This window comes from Fusarium oxysporum, chromosome 12, assembly GCF_000149955.1.
Source record: "Fusarium oxysporum f. sp. lycopersici 4287 chromosome 12, whole genome shotgun sequence".
NCBI lineage: Eukaryota > Fungi > Ascomycota > Sordariomycetes > Hypocreales > Nectriaceae > Fusarium > Fusarium oxysporum.
In genome coordinates, this window is record NC_030997.1 from 1,772,409 (window position 1) to 1,799,773 (window position 27,365).

The following is a 27,365-nucleotide window of genomic DNA, read 5'->3' on the forward strand; positions in this document are numbered from 1 at the left end:
ATGTTAGAATTATACTCTGTTGAGATCCAATATTGAGTCTATGTACGTGCATTGCGAGTCACATGGCCCTTACTAAAGCCCTGAGTTATGTCTTTTACCAAGCCATTGCTATTATAATCCTCGACATGTTTTCGAAGAAAGCAAGGTTGAGACTATCTACAGACTTTGAAGTTATAACAGAGCTAATAAACAATCAAATATAAAATTCAGTATAAAAATACTAAACCTAGCTCTGCCCATACAACGTATCTCAGTGTCCGCCTCCTTCAGTGAGGTAATAAGGACTCTAACCATGTCCACAAGACTGAGATCAAATGTATGGCTCATGATCCCACTCTTCCAATTTCTTCGTGTAACAAATCCACACCTTTTTCGGATGCTGCTGTGCCTTCAGCCACATGTCCCGAAGACTCACTCCCTCCCAGCGAGCAGCATAGAACCATGAGTTAACCGACCAAATGGCCACCTTGACACGCCCTTGGTATTTCTCCCCGTCGAATACAGTTTCTTCTTCCGAACTGTCCCAGCCTGCATCGTATGCCCAAACCCAGTAAGGATCAAGAAGTTCACCTTCTGTACGCTGGCGATTTTCCTCGGAAGTCAATTCAATAGGAATGACGATAAAGGTATTCCGTAGAATTCCAGCAGGCAAAAGATCACCATTCTCTTCTCTGTATTCTCTGAAGTGTCTGTTGCATAATTAGTACATGCATTCTTTGCTAAAGGCATATTTTGACTTACTTTCGCAAGTCGTCATCTTCTGCCATGCTCTCGTTGGGATAAAACATAGGCCACTTCTCAGTTTCCAGTCGACGCAACGCCAACGAGTTGTCATAGCCTTGGCAATGGATACTGTGCCAGGTTACCCTGTTTGGCAGACAGTGTTGGTTAATACTACCCCAGACTGAGTGCCAGTCATAGCCATGCTTCTGTTCGACCTCTCTGGACATGTAGTAGACAAAACCAAACTGTTCTTGAGCCTCGAGGATCTTCTGTATCCAAGCTGGCGGCGCCGGTGATACCCGCTTCCAGATTCGTTCTAGGGTCTTGTCGTATCCCTGCGGTGCCAAGATGGTTTCCCTTATTCGCTCGTCTTGGCAAAGTTGCAAGAAGGGTTCCATGGATTGCCTGTATTCCTGATCCACCTGTGCTTGTACCTCATCTGAAAAACGTTCAATAGCAGGAATCATCCATTTAGCATTCCTCCGAGCTTTCCTGAGTGTATTATACCGCACAAGCTCTCTGGCTCGGGCGGCAGGCGTTTGGAGCTCTTCTTCTCGCAGGCGTTCTTCGTAGATCTCCTGTAGTGTAGCACTCCCCCCATCGACATAATACACGTCGCAATAGACTAGCTTCCAGGCATCTAAGCGTAAAGCCTGAGGACTTCGATCAAAATTTGCGATATAATTGACCAAGCTCGAACTCGCTCTTGCGACGTCGTTAGTGATGCGTTTAACCATCTTGTCCTCGTCACACTGGTAGGTGGTTCGGCCAAGGAGGGCATATTTCAGCGGTGTACATGCTATAATCTCAGAGGGATCAGTCAAGGCCACTTGGATGAGGTCCCGGCCTGCAATGAGTTCCTCCAGCTTCTGGGCCTTCTGCTCTCTTCCGACGATTACCCTGACCCTGGCATATTCCTCTGGGGGAAGATGTTGGAGGCGTTGACGGCGCTCGGTTGAGGTAAGATGCATTAAGCTCCTACAGAGCTCCAGATTCGGGTCCATTGTAGTGGTGAACAAGGCGCTCAGCTGTGTTGTGTTGGTAAAGATGAGGCTGTAGGTAAGTGAGTGAATTGCGAGAGATGGAGTGGATTGGATTAGTGGCACGTTTTATTTCATCTCAATAAAAACCCCACCACGTGGATCAATGCCTACGCAAATAGGAAGCTCTGACTCATGCATGGATGGTCGATTTCATTTAATTTTCCTTTCTCTACTTCTGCCATTCAATCAGGCCAGAAAAAAACAGCCTTCTTTCTTGCCTGCTTGTCTCCGAATTTCTAGACTAGACTAATTACTGTGCCTCAAAGGCAGCACGCATAGCTGATGACTATGTACTCTATGTACTCTATATATAAAAGACTGCAAACTAGTCTTTGAAAATACTGGGCTGGAATTGATTAATGTTACTAGCGTAAACATTCTGCTGATTGACGACCGAGTTCCAGAATTCGACCATTGTGTTCTGGGAAATGACAGCGGCCCCATGACCTGCCAGCCCTACCTGAGCAATAACCTCTGCTATCCTTCTTGTGAGCTCAGCTTTTATATTTGGCTTGAGTTCGTTGATCCGGAGCTTTAACTAATCTTTGGCGAATTCTTGAAAATTTGTCAGTAGCGTAAACATGAAGTCTTTCCACATGGTTGAGAGACCCAAAGGATAAGCGTTATGTTGCGATTGGTAAAGGGCGTTAAATTCGTCTAGCAATGCTATTACTACTTTGTTGGCGTCCTTGAGGTTGGCGTTTATGTTATCCTTTCCGAGATAAGGAAAGATTTGTTTAACCTGGCAAGTGTGTCAGAATGCCGCGTGTCTAGTTTTACGATTAATCAAAATGTTGACTTACTAGCATCAACTGTTCCAAAGCGTGTCTGACAGTATCGTCGTCTGTGGCAGAATAGTTATCTCTCTAGTTATCCTTGCCGATGGGATCATTGAAGTCCCAAAGCTAGTGATAGGTGCATTAGAGAAATGAAGACATAAGCAAAGTAAAAAGAGAAAAGAACCCACCGTGCCCTTCAAGTTGTTGAGCTTCTTCTCGCAATTAACCATGTGCTTGGTGTTAGAACTTGAGCCCAGCAGTTTGAAGAAAGACGTTTGTGGGGTGTCCTTATGTCTGTTGTTCTACGCGAAAAACCCATGCTGGAAGTCATTGACCTAAACGCCATAAGCTAGATGCGATTGTGTATTTGTGTTATACGGTGTTCCCCTGGTGAGTCTAGAAGGGCTTCGCGTGCTGTGCTTTTTGTGTCGGACGCCCATTGTGTATTCCATAAACATAGGGACAGTCTGGACCTCGATGAGATATTCAGCTGTTTGCATCTGGTCAGCGCCTTTGAGGTAAAGATGGATCAGAGAGGGCCCTTGTTACTTATAAATCCATTCTGCGGGGAGGGGATTAGGTGGAGGGGTGCCTTTATGCCTCACCATGGCATTATAACAATTACCTTTGATGTTGCCAACCCAGTACCTTTTGTTATCGCCGGTTTTCTTTTCGAAGAAGTCTCCATTATCTCCACTAGGGTATGGCTCTGAATGCATTAACCAAGTGGTTTTCGCAGCATTGTTACACATAGGGTTGAAGGGACGCCTCTTACCAGATCCTCTCTTGTCAAGACCCTTGTTGGTCCATTCGGATGGCCATAGCATCTCATTGAGTGGCCATGTAAATTTTCCATTAGGGCCAAGAGGGCCAATAGGACGATTCGCAGGTCCAAAGAACTTTTCGATGTCATCGTCATTTGGCTTATCGCGTGAATCTTCCAGTGACGAAGGATCGTAAAAGTCGAGCGATGGGATGGAGCACGAGGTCGAATTTGGCTTTCTGAGATTTGTCTTGAGCTTTTTTTCTTGCCACTTCTCCTCTTCATCAACACTGCAGACCCAGATCCAGGCTACTTCCAAAGTCGAGACTGCGTCTTGGAGGAAAAGAAACGTCCCCGCGAAGGTGGTGCTAACAAGATGCTTCCATTTCTTGGGCAAGTTTTTGTCCAGCAGCTCCCGATACTCCCTGGTCACGCGAGAGTTCTTTTGAGCCTGCATAACTTGTTAGGCTATAAGTACCATGGTCATTCCCGCAGACATTTTATGAAGGCTTTCTCGTTTGGTCAGCTCAAACAACTGCTCATTAGGATCCAAGGCCATGGCATCCAGAGAGCGCGATGAGAGCTTGCCCTTTTCGAGGTCAGAGAATCTGATATTGGGACATGTTGGCTTCTCGACCCATTCTTTGATCAAGTCTTCCAAGTTGTCCCAGTCGATATCTCTGTCGTCGTAGGACGCTGTGATATGGCAATAATAGGCTGAGGTGCCCCTCCCGCACTTGTTGTTCTTAGAGTTCAGGGCTACCTTGACCTTGCCGTCTGGGTAGCTGCTATGGCAGGTCCCTGTCGTGACTGTCTCGGTGACACCTAAGTTATAGTCATCAGACCAGTAGCAGTTGCTGAAGTGTAGGTTATCTTCGTCTCTGGTGTTTTCGCAGAGGGATCTCTCTCCTCTGTGCCCATTTCTATCATAGCAGGTCTGGTCCCCACTACCATCCCAGCTTTCAACGAGGAGTGAGTCGTAGGTGGCGTCCCATCCACATGGCTTGTCGCCCTCATCTCTGGCGCAGTCCGTCTCCAACTCATACCACTTGTACTGGCGGTAGACATCCAGATCTTTCGTTTTGCCTTTGCAGCACGCGGTTTGAGCATACCCACTACTAAACGATCTCTTGGACGAGGCAACTTCGAATCCTGACGTTGGGCCTGTGCAGCTAATAGTAACTTACCCTATAGTGCTTTAAAGCTTAAATAGAATAGTTAAAAACCTAATAAAATTATTTTTAATAATAGTATGGCTAGCTTAATATTGCCAAGTCCTATTCGCGGCCCTAGTAGACAATTGGCTCAGTTCACCACGAGTGAAAAACTTGCTGGACTCGTGGGAGGAACTGGACAGAAGACCATACGAACCAAACACCCCTCCCTTCAGATCTTCCGCCGCCGCCACCTCCTCCTCCACAAAGTGACTACATAAGTCGAAACCCAAAGGAACGAGAGATAGACCCTGTGGTCACATGCGTGTTGGCCTTTGTCGTCCTCTCATCCATAGATGCCTCCATCCGCTGGGCCAAGCTCCTTCCCCAGGTCACGGTCAACCAAACCCACGAGGGAATGTGCCTCTTGCTCCCATCCTTCTTCGTGATGGCCTCCGGATCCCAAGGGAATGACAAAGACTCTTTCTCCGCTACTTCATTGGCTACATGCAATGGGAAGTGGTACTTGGCTTTGCCGCAATTGAGCTTGTTCTTAATACGACCTACCTGGTGCTTTTACAGAGGTCCGATCGCGTGTGCAGCAGGCAAGTAATGCTAATAGATACGAATTATATACTGATTGAGTGGTCCAGGGGCTGCAATATGGGATTAGTATACCCTTCTTGGTGGCTATTAACTTTGCTAAGTATTGCCACTATCATACGCTTTCGAATACCATTCCAACGGATTATATGGAGCGGCGCCAATTCCGTCGCTGTTGTACACCTTATTGCTTTATGCTTTTGGATCGGGACTATATTATTACTTATAGTTCTAGTATTGATGATGATTGCGGATGACTTCCTGAATAGATCTGAGAATGATGGTGCTATAGTCAGTCTCAACATAGGACGTGTTATGCTTGTTGGCATCTGGATTACAGTAGTGTATACATATCCTCCTTGGAGAAGGTACATTAGAAGATAAGGGCTTCTTAGTAGTGATATATATAGTATATGTACTTCATTGTGGAGAAGAGAAGAGGAGGATATATATGCCTGCCTAAAAGGAGGCTATTGGCTGGCTAAGACGGTGTCACAATGTTGATGGCAGTGATAATTGCCGGGTAGCATCAAGATCAAGGTTCAGGCTCGCAGGGGAGATTCATCAAGAAGTGTTGTATTTATAAAAGCGTCCTGTAATTTTGCGGACTTCTATCAAGAAGGGATCAAACTATTAGATGTTTCCGACCCTCAGCGACGCCGGCGATGATCAAGTTCCTCAGCCAACTTAGAGACAATTACAAGTCCCTGCGCTCATCATGATGCACCTGTTCCGTGGTCTCAAAAACAGCCTGCTTCTCAGTATCCTTGAGGTCGACTTGTGCGACGTTAGCATCATCACCATCGAAGATTCTAGCAATCTCCTCCAGAGTAGGGCCCTTGGTCTCAACATAGAAGAAGAAGACAAAGGCGAGCTCAACAGCGATCCAAACCTATTTCTCTATTAGTCTTCTGAACATGAGAGTAAAGTCAGAGAAGCGGCACTTACAGTGTAGAAGCACCAGAAGTTCCACTTGTTGGGAAGATTATCGAGAGCGATAGGGTTGGTCTGGTTGCCAATGGTGAGGGCAACCTGGATGAAGAAGTTCATGATAGTGAGGCCACGGGCACGGAGTCTGAAGGGGCAGATCTCTAGAGCGTAGGCGACGATAAGACCGGACCAGGCGATAGAGTAGCAGACGTCGAAGAGCCAGATGAGGGCGATCTGGGGGTATCCAAGACGCTTGATCTCGACCTCACCACCGGCTTCAAAGCGAGCGGCAACAATGGTCCAGGCCAAGAAGAACAACAGCATACCTAAATTGGCAAAGTCAGCCTGAGAAACTGGTTAGTCAGGAGATGTTTCTACATACCGACAGTGGCAGTAAGGAAGAGTGGACGACGACCGAAACGATCAATTCCCATGGAGCAGCCAATAGCAACGAAAAGCTTGAGCATGTTCTCTCCTGCGTTCAGTCCGGTCTTTTGGGCCTGGTCCTTGATACCAGCGCCCTCGTAGATAATGTTGGAATAGTTGCTGATCAGAGCATTTCCAGAGTACTGCGAGATGATACCCAGGGAGACCAAGAGCATGAGACGGTAACGGTTACCACGGGTTCGAAGGAAATCAAGGTAGCTGCCGCTCTTCTGAGCCTGGTATTCGAGGGCGATGGTCTCCTTGATCTCAGTGTACTCAAACTGCACGGTCGCGTTGTTGGCGTCTCCGTTGGCGTGGTACTTGGCAAGGATGTCAAGGGCTTCCTCGTGACGCTCGTGAGCCATAAGCCAACGGGGGGACTCGGGGATCCAATAGATGAAGGTGATCTGGATCAAAGATGGCACGGCTTGGATGAGGGTGATGGATCGCCATGACCAGTTGCTGTTGATGTTGATCGTACCGAGACCGATGAAAGCGCAGACTAGAGAGGTACATCAGCGATTGTTGAAGTTAAGTTTGTGGTGTGTTGACTTACGGGTGGCACCCAGGTTCCACAAGCAGTTGTAGATGGCAGAGACGATGGCACGGTGCTGAGGATGGCAGATCTCGGTGAGGAGAACAGGGCAAGAGAGCTGGGCCAAAGAGTTTCCGAAACCGACGAGGAATCGACCACCAAGGTACACTGTCAAGATTTATCAGCGCTGCTCAAACATTTGAGTCGGTCGATAACATACTGCCGAAGCCATTGGTGAAGGCCGAGATGAAAGCGCCGAGAATCATGATGAGACATCCCGTGGCAATGGGGATCTTTCGGCCAAAGTGATCAGCCATGAATGGACTATGCCAAATAAAGTTAGTTTCTTTCCTTCACGTCGCCAATTATCATCCCGCAGACATAAACGACGTACGCGAATGGGAAACTAGCAATGCTACCAATCTGGTAGATAGAGTTAAGAATGCCAAGCTTGGAGCCCTTGGGCTTCCCGAAGTAGTCTTGCCAATCGTCCATGGCCTGAGACGTGTTCAACATGGATCTAAAATTCCCCGTTAGCCTGATTCCATCGCCCAGAGACTTGGCGATCACTTGGCCTTACCCATCGTAACCAGTGGTGGCAGAGCAGACACACAGAATGGCGGCGTAAAAGTACAGCACGCGCATTCCAGGATCAGCCCACCATTTGACCTTGGCGAGCTGAGGAGCCTCAGCCTGCGCGACGGCGAGGTCCTGCTTGGTAGTAGCTGTACCGACAGCGAAAGGCATCTTGAAGAGCTGTACAGATTTGGGATAATCTCGAAAGCCACAATGCAGTGTGATGCAAAAAGAGTAAGAGCAACTTGGCGCCAAGCTGGACATTAAATATGAAACCCTCTATCGCGTACAAATTAACCTATTAACCGGGTCCTGTAATTACCCCAGTACGCCGGCGAATATAGCCTAAACTGCCCAGCCTAATAGGATCGCCTCCCCGGGTATTTCCCCAGGGGGTGGTCTGCTGGACCCTCTTCTGGGGTTAGCTCCATTGAATAAAGGAAAAAATCTAAGAGCCGCATGATTCGACGGCCCGGCTGCCGTTGGAGTTTGTCTGGTGGTACCCGACTTTTACGGCAAAATCCCCCGCAAACCCGTATCACGCTACTCCGTACTCGCCCCAAACCCCCCATCAGCCCACTATTTCTCTACCCACTACTACCGTATTTTCAAAAAGCCGCGGGTAAGTTGCTTACTTTGATGCCATTTTTAAAACTATTGATGTCGGCTCTATTTATCTGTGGAATTACCCCATAGGTGACTCGGAGTCATATTCGGCCCTTCCAGAGTTGTGAACATGAGTTGTCTGATGGTGCCTCGCTGTATCCCAAACCCAAGAGCAAAAAGCGTGAACCTCTTCTGTTTCATGTAGTTGTAAATCTCTTGTAAATCTGCGTGCACTTGGCACTAGCGAGGTGAGGTTGGGAAGCAGGATGCATTATTTGAGATCCTAGGGTTACATCAGATCATCATCCTGGCTGGTTAGCGTCGATTTCTTCGCCTTGGAGCACGGGAACAAACACAGCTCTCGTTCAGCAGTCTTGACTACTGTACATGTTCACAAAGAGAATCAAGACAATTATGGTGAGCTCGCATCTTTAAACTGATCAAAATTACAAAATTACAAAACCCTCAACGCCAAACGCAATATCCTACGACAGATGTGTCTCAACATTTTGCCAGTTCTGCTCAAAACAAATCGCATCAGCCAACAGTCTAGCCAATTATCCAATCGTGCTGTCAATCATCCAAGCCATTCAGCCTCAAACCCGTTCATCGGTCAAGCCGGCCCATCCGAATCCAAATCCACGTGGCACAACCGAAGAACGGATGCACTCACGTGGCTAAGCGCGCTTGGCAGGTCGCGTCTCGTCTGCGCTATTGTACTCACCATCGTCAGCATTCTGCTTTGCCTTCATCGCGCGATCCAGGAGCTGCCACTGCTTCTTATCCTCTAAAAGTATTCGCTCTAATGAGCTCGACGACAGCCGGCCTGTCTTCACCCCACGGTTTGGCACAATGCCGGTAGTAGTAGTCTTCAACCTCGTCAGCATCACTTAGCATCTCATCAAGCTTGGGGGATGGGATTGAGAAAGAGACACAAGGACAGCCTAGCTCGTCGGCGGGAAATCGTCGCCAGTCTCAACCTTGCGCTTGAAGTCGACAAAGTGTTGGGGCTGTTCGTCATCACTCGGTGCGACCTGGTTACGCTCCCCAGAGGTACGCCCTAATCACCTCAGACCCGCCGTCAGACCACCGTTTCTCTACTCACTCGCTACCGTATTTCTCCAAAAGCCGCGGCTAAGTCGTTTACATTGATTCCATTTTTAAAACTCTCTTGAGTCGTTGGTATCGGCTTTTGTTTCTGACATGCAATTACCTCATTGGTGACTCATCAATTACGCCCATTTAAGGCTGATATCATGAATTGTACCTCGTTGTCTCCAAGAGTTGGAAGTAAAAGACGCATTGGGTATCACGAGGCTCTTCTGTGTCGCGTAAGCGCACATTTCGTGCATTTCTGTACATGCCTAGTAAGCCAGGCACCAACAAGATAAGTTCGGGGACTCGAATGTGTTTTTCAACATGTCAGGCTGACGTTAGTACTCCATTTGACTTTAATCCGGTATTATTTTCATTAAACAACGTGGGATAACTGTTGTTAAGATAGGACTGAAAACGCAGGTAATGTTTTGCACTTTCTCCCCCCTCTCTGCTGCACTTTTCTTTTTTTATTCATAGAATTCGTATTCCAATTATGATAAGTTCTGTATAGCCTGGTGTAATACTTTGTTTGCATCCTTTGCAAAACGAATAAAGTTAACACCATAGGAAGGGTCAAGCATAATATTATCATGGCCTATTGCTATAATCTCCTTTCGGTACTGTGCAGGTCTCCATAACAGCGGCTTATTGTCAAACCTTATCCATTCGCCCCATGAACATATGCTATATTCACTGAAAGTCATGAATATGCGCTCTGGGTCTTCTTGGCTCACTCTGACCATTCCAAACCTGTTCACAGTATTTATCTCAGAAGGTTCACTTGAAATCGACTCCAAGAAACTCATGTGAAACATTCCTTCATTAGTAGACACAGTTGAGTCATCAAGAAAAAATAAGCGATCGAACCCAGTGCAAACCTCGACACCAATAGCATCTGTGCTCAAGTTCCAGAAGAATGAGCGGGAACCTGGGTGGGACTGAATCATAACGAAAGTTCCACTCAAAGACAATTTAAGTCTTGGTTCCTCGAACTTTAACGCGCTCTGAGGCGTATGATAATATGGAAAATTGATCCGAGAGAGCTGTTCGCCGGTTCTAAGATTGTATGAGAGAAATACCGGATAACCCGATGACACCTTACTGGGGCACCATAGAACTCCCAATTGACTGCCGGCAAAGGCTATTGAGCCAGCCTCCTGTGATTGATTTTCCGGATGTCTGAAAGTCCTCTTCCGTGTCTCTGTCGTGATATTCCATACAGAAACGTCGCCCATAGACCGACGCGCAGCTACCCACCGATCGCCATTACGTCTTCTGTCAGAGACTGCAATAGGTCCACTATCAAAGTCACCCGAGACTCTTTGCGAGCTCTTATCGGCTAAATCCCACCCAATGATCGATTGCAGGCCGCCGACTAGCAGGTAGCGATCCTTGGGTGAAAATGTGATAGTCCGGATGCTTTGATGAATAACGTCGTCTATGACCAACGAACATAGCATGTCGCTTGTCATCGCGTTCCATACTTCAATACTGTGACCGAGGTCGTAAGCTATCAACTGCCCGTTATCAGAGATGTGGAATTTCTTGTGGGCATCTCGTGTTGTAGGTGGCTTATCAGCTAAAAGGGTATTAGCATCCAAGATCCATAAACCGCTCTCAGTCCCGCATGCAATTTTCTGATCATCGAATGAAATCGCAATTTCTTGCCGATCTGGTAGATGTGGCAGGCCAATTACCCGCCGTACACTGCGATAAGCACGGTCACATATGATAAGTCCATTTTTCCCACTTAGAAGCATCCAAGAATCAGAGTGTGAGACGGCCAAACGAGAGAAAGAGTACTCAATGTGACTCCACATTTCACACTCTTGCTCAACAACATTCCAGAGATAAATGTTATCTCCACCATCGCAAAACATGAGCAAGTATGTACTGGGGATGAATTTTGTGTCATTTATGGGCCAAATATCCTTCCAGTTAGCATTCTTGTACTGCTCGCCTGTTCTTAAATTGAGGACCCAAATTTGCGTACTGTGGTGCATGTGGAACGCTACCCAGGAACAGTCTGATGAGAAGGAGAAGTAGACCTGTTCAATCTCTGGAATTGAATACAAACGAGGCAATGCCTTCTCGAGAGGGCACCGTCGACGAATTCCACCGCTAATATCATAGATTACCAACAATGACCCATAGCACACTAGCAGGCACTGACTGTCAGGTGAGATCGTCATGCCTAGAACTACAGGGCTGTCAAGCTCTTGATGCCAAGCGATCCTGTTAAAAGTCAAGTCGTGAACTTGAAGTGTGCATTGAGCCGATGACTGCGATGTCTTTGAACCCGGTCCGGAAGCGATAATTGCTAGCCATTTCCCATCTGACGACGGTGCAATTCTTTTATGGCTAGTATCTCTTTCTATGACGTCAGGCACAGGCTCTTGGCTGACGTGCCATCTGGTCAATGTTGAGCCCGTGGTTACAATTAGCATTTGACTTGTAGGCGCGAAGCTCATAGTCTCAATATCGAAATCGTCATGGGGGCATTCAAAAATGTTCCGAATTGGGCTCCACACATCGTCGACTTTTGGGCCCTCGGAGAATATTTCGGAAGTGTACTGTTTGAATCGATGGCGGATAAGGCTATTCTTCGGGCTGAAGAGCAAACCAGAGGCGTAAATCTGAAGTGGGTAGCTTTCAATTATTGGGCAGAAATAGTGTGAAAATCTGAGGGCATCCTCGATCAGGGCCTTGTAGCTTGCTTGCCCTTGCTATTGGAGTCGATTAGTAAGGCTGACTTAGCGCCATGTGGAAGAATTTGAAACATACAACTGGTAAATTCCTTACAAATACCAAAGCTTTCAATGCTGCTGGTAGGTTCTGACATAAAACAAGCGCCTCTAACCAGAACAAGAACTTTTCGTTAATAAAATCATGAACAGTGTCAATCCCGGGGATATCGCTGTTTTCCTCGCCCTGAATGGAGAGCTTATACGCCTCTTGCATGTGATCAGCCCAGAAAACACATGAATATTTCATGTTCTCCAATGGATCAGGATCGGGACAATTCCGGAGAGCTTCATTCAATGAGACTCCCGGATAGACCAAGCCAAAGATATCCTGATGGAGGCTTTGCAGCATAGCGATACACCTTTGAAAGAGGTCGTATTGATGATGCGCAAGCCCAGATTGGAAGAGTAATGTGCTTGACTCTTTGAGCAGAAAGTCTTTCGCAGACTGGTGGATGAACACGACAGAGTTCCCTTTCGTCGTCAGAAATGAACCACATTCCACTATGAGATCAGGAAGTATTTCTTCATCTATTTGCAGGTTCTCCATAGCTATTAGCTCTGCAAAGGTGAGAGGGCGGAAGACCGTTGATGCGACAGCAAGGATTCTAATGTAGAGATCGCAGCTGTCAGACTTGTGGATTTGGCCCATCATCTTCGCATAGAGCTGGTTGAGGCCCTGGGGAAATTGTGATAATTGATCGGGAATTTCCCAAGCTCGGCATCTCTCTAGTCGTTGGCATACCAAGGCCACCCAAAGAAAGGTACCATGGGCGCGCTGAGATAGGTGATCGTGGATTTGCTGCGATGTGCTCTTCTTGAGTTTCTTTCGCTCAGCTAATTGGCGAGTTCGGTAGCTGATGTAACTGTTGACAGCTTCAGAGACAGAATCCTCGTGGAGTTCCAAAGAGAGTGCGACCTTCGATGATGTTTGTCTAAAGAGTTCCTCAATTTCGCAGCGGTTGCGGCTAGTGACAATCCACTTGGCGCGAGAAGACATGCTTGATATCAATGCCAGGAGAAGAGGGAGGTCCTTAACGCATTCATCCAGAGCATCTATAAGCAAGTATATCTCGCCAGGAGTTGTATCGTCTACCATTTTTCGGAAAGTGCGTTCGAGGGACACCTTAGAGTTCCAGTGGTCTTTGTCATGCTTATCGTCTAGATGAGGCACAACAGTTGGGTGCTGAATGGCTAGCAGGTAGATGAGACCTTTCAAGATTGCTGTATAGTTGTTCAGACCAGAATTTGTAGCTTGGCAGAAGAAATAGGATATTGTGTTGCTGCTCTGCGCGCCGCCTAATTTCGTCAAAGGCTGCAGCTCGTTGATGAGACCGGATAATAGCATTGTCTTCCCTTTGCCAGGGTCTCCTCTGATCCACAGAAGCCGGCCAGCCTCGCTTTCGTCGCGCCAAGTAATGAACTCAGGGCTTTCAAGGATCCACACATACGAATCCTTCAACAAGCCGCCATTAGTCTGTTCGATCCTGGCTTTGTCATCACGAGGGTCAGTCGAGCGCAGTGCGTCCAGGTATTTCTTCACGCTATCTTGCTCGGACCCTTTGCGATGATGGTGCGTTATGTTGTAGCTGTTGCCGACGTGTACCCTGGAAGAACCGGATGCATTCAGAGACTGCACAGAGCTCAACTCTCCCCTGTAAAAATTCTTTCTTGGCACGCACTGTTAGTGCACTGTTAGGAGCGGGATTTTCTACGGGCTACTCGGCCACACAATACTGCGGGGACGCCATCGGCTCCCTAACAGCAGTTTTCAGAGAAGGAATTTTGGAGAGTTCACCTTCTCTGACAACACCTTTGTCGGATCTAATGGCGGCACCTCAGAACCAGAACGCCTTAGATATCGGAGGACGGTGCCCGTGGCATCGGTAGCGACATCCTCCCGATCAACGACGCCGATTGCGATGGGTTTTTCCCCTTTGAAGGCAAGCCGCACCGCCGGCCTCTGATTCCTTCCCAAGGTTTTTCCCTGCCGCCACGACAGTCGACTACGAGCTACAACTTGGTTACTGGAGATTGTGGACTGCGTCAGCAGATGTAGTGATGCGTGAGAGAATTCTGGTCGGTGGAAAAAGCTCGACAGTAGATTGCCCCCGAACCCGCTGACGGGTGACGGGCTTGAGAAATACAGCACCTTTTGTGCCATTGGTATGCTGGATGGTGAAGGAAGCGGGGTTTCCCTGTACCTAGCTAGCTCAGCACGTCTTTTGCTCCAGTAGGAGATCTGGCTTCGTTACAGCCACCCAGACGAAAAATATACAAACAAACAAACAAACAAACAAAGACTGCACAGAGCTGGATGATGGATTCTCCATTGTGAGATCGGTAATCTAAATGTCATTGTCACTCGATGAGGGAGGCGAAAGGGAGAGTGAGAAATTAAATCACGCGAGGGTTGAAAGAGGGGGAGGTAAGGGGAAACAAGGATATATCCAATCGCAACAAAGATTTGAAGGTGTCTGCCTTTGATCTGCGTGGCTGAGGTTGCCCCGCTCAGAACCAACAACCAACACCTTGAAGTGAAAATAACTCACCAAACTGGTCGGTTTCATCAATTGATAACCGTAGCTTGCAAAAACAATCATGGCTGAGATATTTGGCACCGTCGCCGGCGCCATAAGCATCGCCGGCCTATTCAACAACTGCGTCGATTGTTTCAACTACGTCCAAATCGCCAGACATTTCGGCCAAGACTTCTCCCGCTATCAACTACGGCTCGACGTCGCCAAATCCCGACTGGCAAGATGGGGAGCATCAATCGATATCAACAATAACCGACGATTTAGTCTCATCGAACCAGCAGATCAAACAGTCATATCAGCTCAAGATATTCTCCAAGAGATAGTGGCCAGGTTCGAGACAGCGAGAAAGATCTCGAGACGCTACGAGACCAGGACGAAAGAACAAGGCTTGAGGATTTACACGGAAGCAGATCTCGGTCCAGTTTCGCATCGCCTGCATAGTCGTTTTGATGGAATTACTAAACAGCGGTATAAGAGCTTGGGGTTGATGAAAAAGACATGCTGGGCTCTTTACGACAAGAGCTATATGGGAAGGATGATTGATGATATCATTGCATCTATTGAAGACTTGGAAAAGGTCTTCCCTAGCACTCCCCAGCTCACAAGTCAATTAGTACAGATGGAGATTGAAGAGATAAATGACGAGCAGGAGTTGGAATTGATTCACGACGTCACTGAAGGTGTAGATCCTGTGTTATCTGATGCCTCCAAGAATAAGAGTCTGGAAATTGCAGGCAAGAATTCTGCTGGACGAATCACTGGGCCTGGCAGGGTTAACATCGGCAACTCATTTCTAACAGAGTCGTTTCCAAATTCACAAGGCGTTCGAGTCGATACAGTTAATCATGTTGATGAGATTAATACTGCAGAGCCGTCAAGAGTTCATATTGGCAATACTTGGGGTGGCAAGGGGTTTTGGGATTGAGGAGATATTGTTGGTAGAGGGCTCATGTGTCTTTGTTTCAGGGTTTCTATATTTCATCTTCTCAAGTAATTTTCATGCACGGCTATACTAAACTGTATCTTACTTTCTACTTGCTGAATTTTGATTAGTGAAGCCTGAACGCGGCATGCTATATTGTGATAACTGTATACTAACATCAACATGCCCATCCTGCCGCAAAGCAAAAGGGTGTTAGTTAATAGTCTAGCCAATCATCTAATCATGCCGTAAGTCATAGGAGCCATTCAGCCTTAAACCCGTTCATCAGTCAAGCCGGCCCATCTAAATACAAGTCAGCGTGGCATAACTACAGGACAGATCTTTTCACATACAAGCTAAGCACACTTAGCAGGCCGCACTTAATAAGTTATCATCTGCGCCCTCAAACTCACCATCATCAGCAACTTGCCCTGCCACTTCCTCTTATCTTCTAATATTGTTAACTAATAGGAGCTCAATGGCAGTCTATCTCTTATCACTCTACAACTCAGAGGGATACCAGTCGTAGCTAAGTCCTTAGCCTCTTCAGCATCACTCAGTACCTCATAGAGCTTAGAGTATGGGATCAAGAATAAGAGATCAGGACAGTCTTGAAGCAGTTCATCGGGTGCAAAGTCGTGAAGTGACAGGTCTAGTACAAGACTCTGTTTGATTGGGCTTCCATCTGCTGATGGGAAGGGCTAAAGCTGCCAGTTCGGCATTCTTGAGGCTCATATCAGCGACATACCTGTGAATTAACAACCTGCTCAATTTTCAAATTGACGTCGCCACTCTCTTGCTGCAGCAATCTAGGCTCCCAGACACAAATAGTAGACCCGTCGTTATTGAGATCAAAGCATAGGACGACTTTAATGGCCCCATGAGTGCAGCAAATGTAGCCCTTGGCGATCTTGGGGAGTTATTTTCCGCCTTGACCCTTTGCAACCTTGATGACTACGCATGGCAACGCACCAACTTTGTAATGGAACTGGGCATCGGGCTGGCGATGTGATGGAGGGGCGTTATCGTCATAATAGAGAACGACTTTGGCAGATCTTGACGTCTGAATCTTGGTTGAAAGTTTGTGGACTTACTAACTGTCACGACCGTGCAGGAAGAGTTTCTGATAAATGCCATTGCCAAAGACCAAGTGGATGTCTCATAGACTGGTGAAGGCATGAGAAAAGTAATACGTTGACATTAAGAGTCGTAATCAAATCTACGAAAATTTACTTCAATCTTGTCCTAAAGATGCGCGATTTCGTCGTTGCTGAGATAAAAGCTCATCAGCGAAGCGACATCACCAATCTCAATTTTGCGCCTGAAGTCGGCAATGCGTTGGGCACAGTTCGTCAGCAGCGGTTGATGCAGCTCGGCAACCCTCACCTGAAGCTGGAGGCAGTGGCAGGGACTTGCGCTCTGGTGAGGTGATCTTTCTGTAAGACCCGAAGTTCGAAGTCTCTTTGGTGATGGTTCTGGTTATGTTCGATGCGTATCTTCCATAGTTAAAGTGTACCCGTTGAGAGTGATTTATCTGATGTTTTGTTTTGGTCTGAACTGATTGAAGATGGATGGTGGGGCGCGTCTGAGACGCGGGACGCGTTACTTATCGATTGTCGATAAGCGACACACCCTAGCTCAGATCATAGGCACAATAACCACAACACCACTTCCTTACCCTAGTCACCTTGGTTTTATTACCTTTGCCAGGATAAACAGCTTTAATATTATTTACTTTATCAGCTCTTGTATTATTTAGTAAGTAAATGATTTAAACATCAATAAATACCTATTAAGAATACCTAAGTCCTTATTACAGCTTATTAAAACCTGTTAAAGTTATCAGCCTCAATGTCATCGCCTGTCTCATCATTGATCCTGTGTCATCGCGACGTTATCAGGTTGGGTATTAAAACACACGAGTACTGTGCCGCGCTCCACATACACTTGGCATCAACAACTTCCGCGAACTTCCATAAAGCAAAATCTAAACTCCAATCGTCATGCCACGGTGATTTATCACGAAAACAAACTCATGCAACCCTCGCTCGGATAACTGGAAACAAGGCCTGGCATTCTCAGCTCAATGACTGCAGCGAACATTTCGCATCTGTGACAATCTTCTCGAGGCTCTCTTCAAGCTGCTTGTTCATATCAACAAGAGCTGCATTTCTATCCATGAGGTCCTTGTTTTGTGCAGCGAGGGCATTTTTGCTGCTCTCTAGCTCCTTGACTTTGGAGGCAATTTTATCGAGGCGCTCCTTGCAAGACTTTTTCGCAATTACTGATTGCTCAAATCTCTCTTTGAGCTTGCTGCTCTTGGCGAAAACACATTGATTGCTGGTCTTGAGAGCTGTAATTTCCTTCGCGAGGAGTTTGTTACTGCTCTCTAAAGCCCGGTTTTTTGCCATGAGAAGCTCCTTGTAACTCTTGGCAGCATTTCTTGCAAGAGCAATTTTAGTCAAGAGATCCTGGCTCGTAGCAATATGATCTCCGTTATCTGAATCTATGTCCCTGTTTTCCTCAGCAAGGGCCTCGTTCTCAGTAACAAGATCTTTGTTACTCGACTCCAGCTCCTGACTCTTCTTAACAAGCTCTTCATTCTCAGTAATGAGACCCTTGTTACATGACTCCAAGTCCTTGTTCTTCTTAACGAGATACTCATTCTTGCTGTTGGCTGCATTAAGTGACTTCTCAAGTTGGCGAATCTCACCGTGGAGCTTTACCTTCGCCATCACGTTAGCCTCGTGGATGCGGTTGTCGGGGTCAAAAAGTGCTTGATATAAAGATTGTGCCTTGCGCTGAAGTGCTTCTACTTCGAGCTGTAGCTTGAGATTGTGCTGCATCGCAGACTGTTTCTCTTGCTGAGATTGTCGCAGTTTCTTCTCAAGCTCTTTAGTCTTCTCAACCCAGTGCGCTTCTCTTTTCATCGGATATGACAAGAATGGAACATCCGAGTCAACCTCGATATCAGCCTCTGCCGGAATATCTGCAACCTGATCTGGCTTTTCTTCCGTGGCATGTGTATTGCTCTGTTTCATGCCTTCGACCTGCTCTCTCCAGTCATGAAGTACAATAGCTAGGGCACCATCATCCTCAACCCACTCTCGCGGAAACTCCAGCTCGGAGAGCCGGCGGTGGGATGTGATTCTAGTGACCGGGTTGAGGTCTCGCGCGGTTCTAAGGTCATCATCTGTCAATAAAACACCTGCAAATGGAGGCCCTTGGGATAGGAAATGCGCAAGATGCTGGATTTGTCGGGCAACCTTGAGGATCTCAACGTAGGCCCCCGAGTCGGGCTTCTCAGCAGAGGCTGTAGACATGATGGGATTTAGATTAATCTCGGATGTCTTTCAGCTTTTGGGGAAGGAAATCGGGGTCGTTGATAGTTGTCGCGATTGTGCAAAAGTGTGTAGTAGTTGAGAGGGTTGACATACTTGACGTGCCAGTAGAAATTGTCTATTTATAACCCAAGTCTTGCATGTTCAGAAGCTACATGTTCCCAGAAGATGCTCAATTTACTTCAATAATTTACCTATGGAATAGGCAGCAGCCTTTCAGTCACTGGCATATCTGCTGCCTGCCTCATTGCGAACAAAATGGAAGCCCTGGACTCTAATATCTGTCTGATATACCTAAATGAAGGGATGACTACAGAGTAAAGACCCCTGTGTGGCTGCAGGTCTGATATTTATCTATCGATATACCCATTTATTTATAGAGAATTCAAGTATTTAATAATTGATTCTATGGTCAGAGATATATGCATTGCACCAAAACCGGCATGTTGGTATTGTCGTAGAGAGTCCCAGGTTATATGGCTTTATATACTTTCGGACGTGTCTAGCGCAGCTCGTCACTGATGCACGTAATCAAGAATACGTTCTGAGTGCATTTTGGTGAATCCAGGCCAAGCAGAACACCTGTGCAGAGAGGGAGCCAGAGCTAAAAAGTTGAACATGACTCTTCTGTTCAGGGTGACAATGGTGCAGGCAACTGGTGCTATGAACAATCAGAAAAGAGGGACTTTGGCAGGTCCAGTGACAGTCATCACTCGATCTATGGTGTACATTGGCAATATGGGGTTCTAGCTACGACGACACCTGGGAAGTCTTATAGGCTTGATATGTGGATGGACTTTCTTTTCATGTTCTGTCTTGGAAGATATTTGCACAGAACCCTAGTAGCTTTATGTACACTGCTTTCTTGTTCAGCAAAGTGCCTAAGATTAGATTCCAAACATAATCGATCTTCTCATTGCAAATATGAATCATGTAATACTTAAAGAACACGAAGCCATTAAGGAATCAGGCAGTGGGAACATGGACACTTCCATAAAATCGTGAACAGCTGTTATATTTCCTCAAACCTGGTTCACATGTCCTCAATTATAAATACGTTCATGACGCCAGCACTAGGACTACGTCCCAGCTTCTCGCCACAGCAATAAGTGGCGTGACTCTTGCCCTGATCATCCGAACAAGAAGGTGTCCGATTCTTGTTTCTACGAAAAGCCACGATCATGGATTTCAATGAACTCGTGGCCAGTAGGGCGGGGCTGGAAGCTGCAATCCGAGAAATACAGGGAAAAGTTACAGATCTTTGGCGCATCAATCAGCAACAAGAGGAGAAGATCAGAGACTTGGAGGAGCAAAACGAAGATCGAAATGTCAAGTTCGAGGCCACAAAGTCAAGACTCACAAGGACTGAAATGACAATCCGAGCTCTAGAGTAGAAGATTAAGCTCCAGAAAGCCCAGAATGAAGACTTGAAACAGGAGTCTCAACAGCAACAGGATGAGATCAAGGTGTTGAAGTCTCAGAACAAATGCGATAAGCGAGAATATGCCACCAGAGTCTCAGAGCTGGAAAGTGAGAATTCGCTCCAAACCGCCAAAATCTCCGAGTTAGAGATGGCGAAGTCATGCGAAGCCTCGGGCGTCAAAGCTAACTTTTCCTTCCTCCAGTCCAAACTTATGCGCGCAGAAACAGAGTACAAAGATAAGATCAAAGAGCTGAATAGCAAGAGTCTGAAGCAGAAAGTGAAGTTGAGCAACTGCATCAAGGAGTCACAGAGAATGAATGAAGACCAAGAAGCTGAGATTGAAGCTCTAAAGGATCATCTAAAGGACAAGGAGGATCTCATTTCCAAGCTGCTGGCGCCTCGCAAACAAAGGATTCATCGTGGGAAACTTAATCACAGCGACTTGCCCTGTTAGAAACCCAGGTCGAAACTCTAGAGGCTGACCAGCGATGCCGAGAGTCTAGAAGCCAAGAACTCGAGATGAAATACAGCGCTGAGATATTCCGGCGTGAGAAGTTACAAAAGCAACTCAAGTTGAACCAATATGATGTTGACCAAGTACACGAGATTGCTCAGAGTCTGGAGTTCCACTTCAACAGCACCTATGTCAGATTCTCTGGGGATAATGAGCTACATACAAAGTCGGAATTGGAGGGGGCGTATAAAGAAGCGCAAAGGCTGCAGGATAAGCGGAGGGGTTTGGCTCTGGCGCGACGAATGCGTATTCAAGAGGAAGAGGATCGAGACGGGCATGCTTACTCAAACGGAGGTTGATATTGCTAGTCAGGCAGTTGGGATAGCTTGGTAGAGATAGGTTATTTTCTCCCGGGTTATTGTACGATTGAATGATTACGTGGTAGCAGGGTAGGGATGACTCATAATTGCTCCTGGAAAGTATCACGAAATACATGAAATAACATAAACTATTCTTCTGACTTTTAGTTCCAAGTTCATACATATATGGATTAGAAAAGAAACGCCACTGACACTCTTCCCGGTATTGCCTGACAGGTGTTATAACTCTTGAGGCCCTGTGCCCTATTGGGATGAACGTGAATAGGAGTGACTACACAAACTCTTTGTACTTTTCTAACTCTGTCCTAATGAACCTTTTTTCCAATCTACGACTCATCCGCTGTAACTGCGTCCACGTGTTCTGTTGGTCTCGTGGTTAGGTGGTTTAGCCTCGTTATACAACATCTCTACTGTAAACATGAGAGGGCATTTGCAGAACACTTTCTCATTTCGAAGCGGAGATAAGAATTAAACGTGACTCAACTAGAACTTTCAAGAAGGTAAAGGGATGACTACGATTCAGACAGACAGTTCCTTCCAGATAACCCCAGTCCTGTTAACACATCATTAGCATGATACAGCTGTTCTGCGGATACCTTGTGTATTTGAATGTCATACCTACTGTGATTTTGTATTCTTGACGGCTTGAGCCGGCATGAGCTGCGCTTTTCATGTACGCATACGCCACCTCGAGCTGTTACCAGGACTTGGTTCCACTTTGTTTGAGACGATGTTCGCGTATACTCAATGGCTCCCCAGAACAGATCTGCGAACCATGTTCTCTATTATCCTTGACATGAGCTGTGTTTTCTCGCCCTTTTCTATGCCAATTACAGTTGTTGCCTGGCATTGCCCAAAAGCAATGTCAGTACTACGCTGATAAATATCGATAACGTCCATGGTGGAACGCCACAAGCCGGGACTCCGTCGACGCATCTTGTCAATAGTACCAACCAATCTCGATTTCCTCAAGTTATTCATAGGTGCTGGTTTTAACAGTCAAATCTTGAGTTGTGATAAGTGGCATGATTCCTGCATGTGAGGGGTGGATTTTTGTTGTGATCGACAGGATACAGCGTATTTGCAACACCCCCTGTAAAGACCGCTTATGTGACGACAGTAGAATACGCTCGGTGAGTTTGGATACGCTAAATACTCAATACGCTTTGGAGACCCGATATGCAATTAGAGATCACGGGATTATTGAGAAGCGGGCTTATGGCCCAGTCTTAATGTAAAACATGGCCAAGACTTTTCTAAATAAATACACATGCATCTCTATCCAGGACAATCCTTCAACCACCGAAGCTGAGCAATCTCTATAGTATCAAGCTACTCTTTCGATTACACTGCCATCAAAGGCATCCAGAGTTTCTCACCTCGTTCAACATGCACTTCTCCCAGCTCCTGATCACCGCCGCCGCCTTCTTCACCCAAGGCACCCTGGCCGTTGGCATCAAAACCTACAGTGGTCGTGACTGCACCGGCACGGAACAGACTCTCACAGTCGATCACAATGCAGCTTGCAATCCCAAGGTTCAGCGTTTCCAGTCTTACAAGTAGAACGGATTCGGACCGAGCAACGGCCAGAGAATTGCATTCTACGCTCAGCCTAGTTGCTCTCGGGAGTCCTTCATTTACGACACATACTCTTACAATGGAGATTACTTCCATTCCAAACAGTGCTATAATATCGATGGCCATTCCCCTGTCAAGTACGCCCAGGGTGCGAAACTCTATTAGTTAGGTACGTCAACACTTCTGGTTGAATCAACTTACTAGACGACTTTTCTGACCCGGCTCTCTAGAACAGACCTTTTACCGCTTCCGCCTAAGAGTATCACCAAATGAAGTCATAGAATGAACAAGCCCACATTCGTCAGAGGCCGCGGGCAAGATTGACAATAGGAAAGTGTATCACCCCTGATTGAAGAGGATTGGCAAAGAAAAAGACGAAGCACAAGGCAATGGAATGATGGGAAGAACAATCCTTCCTGGGGATAAAGACTCATTCATTTACTAAAATCCTGCAGGAGGATTCAGCATTATACAGTTCTCTTATTCATTCTCTAGTCGAATAGTATTTTGACTATATATACACTCATTTTACTAAGGACAAATCGACAGCATTAAGTGAGTTCCAGCAACCTTAGAGCGAATGAACTTTCTTTCGTCAGGTATCTTTTCACCCCAGCCTTTGTACATGCCATGCCGCACGGTCTGGTTAAGTAAAACAAGAGAATGAATAATGACAGTGATGCAATGCACCGTAAACAATATGGTGATTGGAAGATAAAAAGAGTGGAAGAGACTCACAGCACGGAAACTAATCCTACTCTCTGTAATGCTGTTACCCACAATTTCAATCCTGTCAAAACAACACCAATGCCACATCTATCAAATAAATATTTGTGTTGTTTTCGGCGCCATGAAAAGTTCTTTGTGTCAGGAACACTCTTCCTTGAAATATCCTGGTAATTGCATCTTGTAGGCGAAATACAGGACGCGTTTGTCATGTCGGCTTGGTGCGGCGTGACTTCAGACTCAGCAGCGGCTTGCTTTTTTCACGGGTCAACCTTTGCTTTATGACCCCTTCTTCCTTGCTTTTGACACAATATTGATTACTTGTAGGCTCATTCAATGCCAGCCTCAGCGTTGAGTGCAGAAGTGGAGGTGACCATGTCATAACTCTATTTTGAAAGACCAAAATGGAAAATTGTCTCCTAAAGGAAGACTGATAAGCACGACTACTTAATATCCAGGTATTACCTAGCAAAACTTACAGACCATCAAACAATTCCACAGTTTCTTACAACATTCCAACATGGCATCCCATACTATTTCTTCCGAAGCCAAGCAGCTTCCACATACTTTTGGTCTCTGGATAGTCCCGAATGTTCGGAAGTGGTATTATTAGGTACAATTGTTAGCGAGGAAGATACTTTTGATTGTCGGGCTCATCTTATCAAAATGGCGAATCGACAAGGCTGCAGCCAGATCTCGCCAAGACCTTTTTGATCAAAGGCTGGTGTACCTCTACATTCCAAGCATCTCTCGCATCAGCTAATATTCCATCAACGTCTTCCGGCGACAGATGGCTTCCGACATCCACGTCCAGAAGGGATGTCAAGCTGATCTTGTCCAAGGTTAAGTATTCAGGCCTTTGAGTTGTTGTCGCTAGATCCCGTGCTCCACCAGGCTCAGGTTTGAGAGCTTGCGTCTTGGAAGCTCGAGAGCTGGATCGCAGACTTGTTGATCTGATGCTGGCAGATAACTTGGTTGGTGATGATGATGGAGATGTCGCTGGTCTTGGGGGGGTCGGTAATGCTCTTGATGTTTTGTCAACATCTATGTCCTTGACCTCATCGCCGTGTTCGGTCTTTGCCGTATTCCTCTTCTTGGTCCTCTCTGGCGTCGTGTCTTGCATTTCATCAAACAGTACTGAGCTGTAGTCAAAGTGATCAGCCGTCGGTGACCGTTGAGATATATCCAATACCATCACGGGTCTGGTGAGTTGGGTTACCAGAGTGAACTTTTATTTGGGCTGGGCGCTCGATGGCTAGGACTTGTCGGCAATGTGTTATTATACAATGGATATCCAGTCTAGTTTTATAGGCCCCGTCTGCGAAGAGCGGATAGTGGGCTTGCACAATATAGCATGTGTTTGACGAGGACAGAGTCCAGATTCCGTTAGATAAATTGGCTACTCTATGCATCTCTGGCTTCTCACGCCACCATCGCGCGATCTCACCGGCTTACCTAGCTTTCGAAAATACCCTTGTATCCAAGCCATTTGCATGTTGTAGCATCCGATCCCGTTATCTCACAATCGGTCAAGTACTTTCCGTTCCCGAGCACAGGCTCGGCCTCGACGATAATGCCATGCTCCTGTAGCGATACCTCCTCGTTTGCTGCCGAGATGGCCTTGATGTCAGTAAAGTGTAATTCACCAAAGTCTGGGAACAGAGTCTCATGGTCCTTGGTCGTCATAAAGCTCTCAACAATCCATTCTGCATGATTCGTGCACAAGGTCCCATTCACAGGGGCGTTTAGTTCTTTTGTAAATCTATCACGGTTAGAGCCAGTTATCAACGGATTCTTTGCAACAACTTACTTTTTGTCGGATGTGAAGTTTTCCCACGTGAAGGTACCAGTAACGTTGTCCTTTTGGGTAACGGTCATGCGCACGTGGTCACCAATCGCAGTCTCGATGCCCTCCGTGTCGTCCAAGAAGACGGGTCCGTCTGGGAACCACTCGTAGAAGGCGAAAACGCCAAAGTCACCCTCAGGGTCGTATAGGTAGTAATAACCTCCTTGAATGAGACCCCCGTTGTTGATACGCGCAGGATCATCACAGGTATTCTGGTCTCCACCAATTCCGACCCAAACTGAAGAGCCGTACCTTGCACTGGCATTGTATTAGGGGAAGGTGATATTGGGGATGATGACTTCTGCAGTGACGGATGCAAAGCGTGGGCCAGCAACCTCGCCTCCGTTCCAGATATAGCTCGTTCGGTTTTTCACATCTCGGGGCTGGTGTTGAGCCCTGCTCTCAAGCAAGAAATTGCGAGAAGTAAACTGCTTTGACTTTGGTATAGCCAATGTTGCGCTATTTGCGAGTGCGCAAAACAGCAATACGTTAGAGAGGAACTTCATTGCTGGCAGTTGTAAGTAATAATAAAAGAATAAATATAGATAAAGGAATTAAAGAGATAAAGTCGGCACAGCCAGCGATCCAGGCCCTTATATTATAACTCACGAGGGATTAAAGTGGAATTTCTACTACCGACCAGACTTAGAAATAAGCTTTCTGACCTGAGCATTGGTGGAGTGCTATGAATTCCGTCTCATATTAAGATCCAGGGGTAATTGGCCAGAAATTCGTTCGACAAACCTCGACCCGCTATACGAGATCCTCTGGCAATTAATCACGCATGGCCTTATGTCCTTCAGACTCCAGCGAGGATCTTGCAGTTAGATCTATATTATACCTGCTGTTGCTATAAAGACATCAGGATCTTTAAAGTCTAACTATATAGTGTAGTCTGTAATAAATCATCCCAGATGAACCAACACTGTTTGCTCTTCCACATCGTGACTTCAACGCATCCGAAATATGATTACTAAGCGGCTGTTTTGAATCACCGCGCGGCATGTCGTTGCAATTATGCCGCTAATAATAAGCATCCTTGACACGGCTCCAACCCTGGTGAATCTCCTCTCTCATTCCTGGCCCGGGCGAATATCATGCCGACAACTGCCCCTGTCTCGGCATTGCCGTCACCGATCTTTGAACTGCCTGCCGAGAAAAATTGTCCAACATGATCTTGCTCTGTAATAAGAACAAACAATTCATGATTTCAGGGAAGAAAACAACAGGGCCACTAATGTATTTTAGAATGAGACTAAGACTGTTTCATATTAAGAGCTGTAGACAAAGACAGCTCTACCTTAATCCTCTTTAACATCGGCTGCCATGTCACGGAGCACCCTTGTCACTGGCCCCATCGTCGTACAGGCCGTACAAGACTGCCTTTCCTCCAACTTTACCATGCTCGCTGTCATACGCAATGTCTTTGCACTTTTTGAGGCGGCTCGGAAGGTATATGGTGCCTTCAAGGCAAGGGTCTGGTTGACGAAGCAATTAAGCGTATCGTACAATAGGTCGTCTACTCGAGCGTCGATCGCGGCGCCAGCGATCAGTCATGTGGTTTCTTCACCGACGTTGCGCCTAGTTTCGCGGCCAAGGCCTTTACGACCAGTTTCCGTGATGCGATAAGGATAAGCTGCTAGAGTATATTGCTATTCCAGACATTGGTGTCCCTGCCGCAGAGGGTTTCATTGATGTGATAAATAGTACTTGAAGCGAGTGGCTATCGATGACGTGACGGTTCACAATTTCGTTTGTCACTAGCGCTGCTGATAAACGGTCTAATCGTTACGGTATATCGGGGTAGCATTGACGCCATGACAGAGGAGCGGTCCGACCCCAACAACCTCGCTAGAATGGGAACTGCGCCATCTCCTCAATTGTCCACGTCAAAGTCATGGTGCCATCGGGGCGGAAGTTCTTCGGGCACGGGGAGTCCCTTCTGTTGTGATAGCTCCTTACCCATGGCTGACAGCATTGAAAAGATCCCGACGCTATACTGAAGATTGGGGAATCTCTTGGAGATGGTTGAAAACTTAGGACTTTCACCCTAAACTCACAGATAGATATAGGATATTTCATGGTTAACTTAGGATGCTCTTTTAATAAGCTTAGCTTAGATTTTTAGTTTGTTTTAGTTATCTATAGTAACTGGTGATTGATATAATAAGCGCT

The 27,365-nt window shown here is 46.5% G+C and overlaps 11 protein-coding genes across 11 annotated transcripts; 3 read left to right on the top strand and 8 right to left on the bottom strand.

Moving 5' to 3' along the window:
* Nucleotides 1-192: 192 nt before the first annotated feature.
* On the bottom strand, nt 193-1,727 carry FOXG_14664 (uncharacterized protein; the record flags this gene model as incomplete). Its single annotated transcript, XM_018394722.1, has 2 exons — nt 193-689; nt 742-1,727. 2 exons carry the CDS (start codon nt 1,725-1,727, stop codon nt 311-313), a joined length of 1,365 nt encoding a protein of 454 aa, XP_018254266.1. The 3' UTR covers nt 193-310.
* A 1,153-nt stretch (nt 1,728-2,880) lies between these two features.
* Nucleotides 2,881-4,899, bottom strand: FOXG_14665 (uncharacterized protein; the record flags this gene model as incomplete). Its single annotated transcript, XM_018394723.1, has 4 exons — nt 2,881-3,035; nt 3,171-3,759; nt 3,787-4,472; nt 4,875-4,899. The coding sequence occupies 4 exons, from the start codon at nt 4,897-4,899 to the stop codon at nt 2,881-2,883; spliced, it is 1,455 nt and encodes a 484-aa protein (XP_018254267.1).
* A 720-nt stretch (nt 4,900-5,619) lies between these two features.
* Nucleotides 5,620-7,769, bottom strand: FOXG_14666 (uncharacterized protein). The gene is made up of 7 exons (XM_018394724.1): nt 7,537-7,769; nt 7,351-7,476; nt 7,177-7,280; nt 6,978-7,124; nt 6,378-6,923; nt 6,014-6,321; nt 5,620-5,957 (listed from the first exon to the last, which is right to left on the bottom strand). The coding sequence occupies exons 1-7, from the start codon at nt 7,701-7,703 to the stop codon at nt 5,763-5,765; spliced, it is 1,593 nt and encodes a 530-aa protein (XP_018254268.1). The 5' UTR covers nt 7,704-7,769; the 3' UTR covers nt 5,620-5,762.
* A 2,565-nt stretch (nt 7,770-10,334) lies between these two features.
* FOXG_14667 (uncharacterized protein) lies at nt 10,335-13,328 on the bottom strand (the record flags this gene model as incomplete). Its single annotated transcript, XM_018394725.1, has 4 exons — nt 10,335-10,437; nt 10,494-10,815; nt 11,410-11,962; nt 12,021-13,328. The coding sequence occupies 4 exons, from the start codon at nt 13,326-13,328 to the stop codon at nt 10,335-10,337; spliced, it is 2,286 nt and encodes a 761-aa protein (XP_018254269.1).
* A 102-nt stretch (nt 13,329-13,430) lies between these two features.
* FOXG_14668 (uncharacterized protein) lies at nt 13,431-13,643 on the bottom strand (the record flags this gene model as incomplete). Its single annotated transcript, XM_018394726.1, has 1 exon — nt 13,431-13,643. A coding segment is annotated over one exon (213 nt), but the record flags the coding sequence as incomplete, so codon positions are not given.
* A 615-nt stretch (nt 13,644-14,258) lies between these two features.
* FOXG_14669 (uncharacterized protein) lies at nt 14,259-15,588 on the top strand. Its single transcript, XM_018394727.1, has one exon. It carries the CDS (start codon nt 14,582-14,584, stop codon nt 15,443-15,445), a length of 864 nt encoding a protein of 287 aa, XP_018254271.1. The 5' UTR covers nt 14,259-14,581; the 3' UTR covers nt 15,446-15,588.
* Nucleotides 15,589-17,520: 1,932 nt separating this feature from the next.
* On the bottom strand, nt 17,521-18,765 carry FOXG_14670 (uncharacterized protein; the record flags this gene model as incomplete). Its single annotated transcript, XM_018394728.1, has 1 exon — nt 17,521-18,765. One exon carries the CDS (start codon nt 18,763-18,765, stop codon nt 17,521-17,523), a length of 1,245 nt encoding a protein of 414 aa, XP_018254272.1.
* A 1,199-nt stretch (nt 18,766-19,964) lies between these two features.
* Nucleotides 19,965-21,019, top strand: FOXG_14671 (uncharacterized protein; the record flags this gene model as incomplete). Its single annotated transcript, XM_018394729.1, has 3 exons — nt 19,965-20,111; nt 20,178-20,625; nt 20,661-21,019. 3 exons carry the CDS (start codon nt 19,965-19,967, stop codon nt 21,017-21,019), a joined length of 954 nt encoding a protein of 317 aa, XP_018254273.1.
* Nucleotides 21,020-22,429: 1,410 nt separating this feature from the next.
* On the top strand, nt 22,430-22,603 carry FOXG_14672 (uncharacterized protein; the record flags this gene model as incomplete). Its single annotated transcript, XM_018394730.1, has 1 exon — nt 22,430-22,603. The coding sequence occupies one exon, from the start codon at nt 22,430-22,432 to the stop codon at nt 22,601-22,603; it is 174 nt and encodes a 57-aa protein (XP_018254274.1).
* Nucleotides 22,604-24,005: 1,402 nt separating this feature from the next.
* On the bottom strand, nt 24,006-24,539 carry FOXG_21602 (uncharacterized protein; the record flags this gene model as incomplete). The annotated part of the gene is made up of 1 exon (XM_018401945.1): nt 24,006-24,539. The coding sequence occupies one exon, from the start codon at nt 24,537-24,539 to the stop codon at nt 24,006-24,008; it is 534 nt and encodes a 177-aa protein (XP_018254275.1).
* Nucleotides 24,540-24,799: 260 nt separating this feature from the next.
* Nucleotides 24,800-25,863, bottom strand: FOXG_14673 (uncharacterized protein; the record flags this gene model as incomplete). Its single annotated transcript, XM_018394731.1, has 3 exons — nt 24,800-25,106; nt 25,155-25,448; nt 25,856-25,863. 3 exons carry the CDS (start codon nt 25,861-25,863, stop codon nt 24,800-24,802), a joined length of 609 nt encoding a protein of 202 aa, XP_018254276.1.
* Nucleotides 25,864-27,365: the final 1,502 nt, after the last annotated feature.

Excerpts from the sequence above, each read along its gene's own strand:
- FOXG_14666 (XM_018394724.1), bottom strand. The coding sequence starts at position 7,703 with ATGCCTTTCGCTGTCGGTACAGCTACTACCAAGCAGGACCTCGCCGTC. Across the intron at positions 7,281-7,350 it reads ATTGCTAGTTTCCCATTCGC|TCCATTCATGGCTGATCACT; the intron begins GTACGTCGTTTA and ends TATTTGGCATAG. Across the intron at positions 6,924-6,977 it reads GTGGAACCTGGGTGCCACCC|TCTGCGCTTTCATCGGTCTC; the intron begins GTAAGTCAACAC and ends GTACCTCTCTAG.
- FOXG_14669 (XM_018394727.1), top strand. The coding sequence starts at position 14,582 with ATGGCTGAGATATTTGGCACCGTCGCCGGCGCCATAAGCATCGCCGGC.